This window comes from Pundamilia nyererei, unplaced genomic scaffold (genome assembly GCF_000239375.1).
Source record: "Pundamilia nyererei isolate P.nyererei 1_Seehausen unplaced genomic scaffold, PunNye1.0 scaffold00456, whole genome shotgun sequence".
NCBI lineage: Eukaryota > Metazoa > Chordata > Actinopteri > Cichliformes > Cichlidae > Pundamilia > Pundamilia nyererei.
In genome coordinates, this window is record NW_005187857.1 from 150,194 (window position 1) to 152,060 (window position 1,867).

The 1,867-nt window shown below is 41.0% G+C and overlaps 1 protein-coding gene across 1 annotated transcript in view; it reads left to right on the forward strand.

Annotated features, from left to right (window-relative positions):
- Positions 1-11: 11 nt before the first annotated feature.
- Positions 12-1,867, forward strand: part of LOC102211662 (butyrophilin subfamily 2 member A1-like) — a 5,901-nt gene continuing 4,045 nt past the window's right edge. Inside the window, exon 1 of the mRNA XM_005753710.2 lies at positions 12-247. Within this exon, the coding sequence (XP_005753767.1) occupies positions 196-247 (52 nt within the window). The 5' untranslated portion in view covers positions 12-195. The remainder of the gene's footprint in view (positions 248-1,867) is intronic.

The window sequence follows — 1,867 nt, forward strand, 5'->3', positions numbered from 1 at the left end:
AGGCTGGCTTGACTGCAAGTCTCGAATTGGAGGCTGGCTTGACACCAGTTTCCTTTTTAGCCAAACTGTAGTTCGTCATTTTGCTTCAGGCTCTTCCCCGGAGAGGATGTACGAAAGAGTTTAAGAAAGTTCGGGACCTTTTTTCCTTTTTTAAATCCCGTGGATCCACTGGGTCACTTTTTCTGTGTTTCATCCATGAGTATCTCTGTGCTCTTGCTGCTCGTCGCCGCACACTCCTCTTGCACAGGTAGGATTTGGATAAAGGCGACCGTACAAGAGTGTTTCGGGTGTAGATGGCTTTTCCACGCTCCAGTTTCCAAACCAGACATTAATATATTTGTTATAAAAGCTGCCGGGGACGATCTCCGTGCAGCAGCTGCTCGGTCAAAACGAGCCCGTTCAGGTAGCAGAAGTTGTCTGAATAGTCAGGTTTTTAAGGTTTCTTCGTACTTCAGTTGATTCACGGAAAGCGTAGGCTTTTATTGAGGCGTGACAAAGTAACTTTACAGAAGCGCAAGAAAAAGGAGTGTAAAAAAAAAGGAGGGGACAAAAAGGATAAAAGGACAAAAAAATAATCTCCTGATTGGTCTGTGAGAAAAAAGAAAAAAAGACAATTTATAAGACCATAAAACATCCCATAATTGCGAGACTACAGCGCTATGTTTCGAAAAGGGAAGTCGGTATATCTGAGAAACAGAGATAACGATCTTAATGCGTTTAAAAGCGACGACTGTGAAGTCGGGCTTTAAGGCTTTAAAGGTGTGTCCCTGCTGGTTCTGTGTTAATGCTGCTAACATGAGTGTGATCTTCGGTCATCTATTATGTGCTAAAGGCGTCGACTTCAGTGAGCAGATGTTTGCATTTGTCGAAAGAATTAAAAGGTAAAAACAGGAAGTGCGTTTTGCTTCGATGAGTGGCAGTGAGTGTTTCACGTCACCGTGGGGAAATTGTGGCCCACTGACCTTTGGCGTCTTGCTTTAATCCCGTCAGACTGGCTGTTTAAGGTCATCATAAACGCTTTTTTGCAGTTCTGGCTGCCAAGTGTGAAACCTATTAAGATAAGAAAAGAAAAGATAGTAAATCTTTATTAGTCACAGAGATTGGACAAACATAATAAGAACATAAACTTAAATATGTGATTGAATATAGATTAGCATAATCTTAGGACAATGACACCATGGAAACAATATAGAAAAACATTGTACTGTCTTGTACTGTAGGTATGTGACTGCTCTGGTTTGTGTGGGCGTGTGCAGGGCAGTTACACAGTGTTTGCTCTGAATGTTGACTAACAGTTAAAGTCGTGATCTACCAAAGCTCAACATATGTTTGTTGCTGAAACTTCCAAAAGCAGCGTCAGTGACAGATTCTCACTGCCTGAGTTTTATCCTTTAGATTTCAGGGACAAGTTTACAGGATGTTTAGAGTATATCAGTGGCATGTTTGGTAAACACACCTCCCCCTTCCTATTAAATGTGGCCCATCATATTATTCATGTTGCATCCCGTAATCGTCTTTCAATTCTGTTGAAGAAGTTGAAGGTAGCTGGAAATGTTTGTCTCTGCTCAGCTTGTGATCGTGCTGTGCAGACAGACTTGTATAACCCCAGAGAATTCAGCAGTTTCACAAGGACAAAAGTGCAGAAGTAGTCGACATCAAACAGACATAAATTTACTTTCAGAAGTATTCTCATTGCACATGTGCATGACCTTTTACGTTGCTTTAACAATTTACAAGCCAGAAAAAAAAACAACCCTTGAAAGATCATTTCCACAGCCTTTCTTTCTAATACAGATATGTGTTTAGAGCAGATTGGTGATTTCTTATCTGTAGGGACCCTACTAGCAGATTTGTAGTCCCTCTTTTT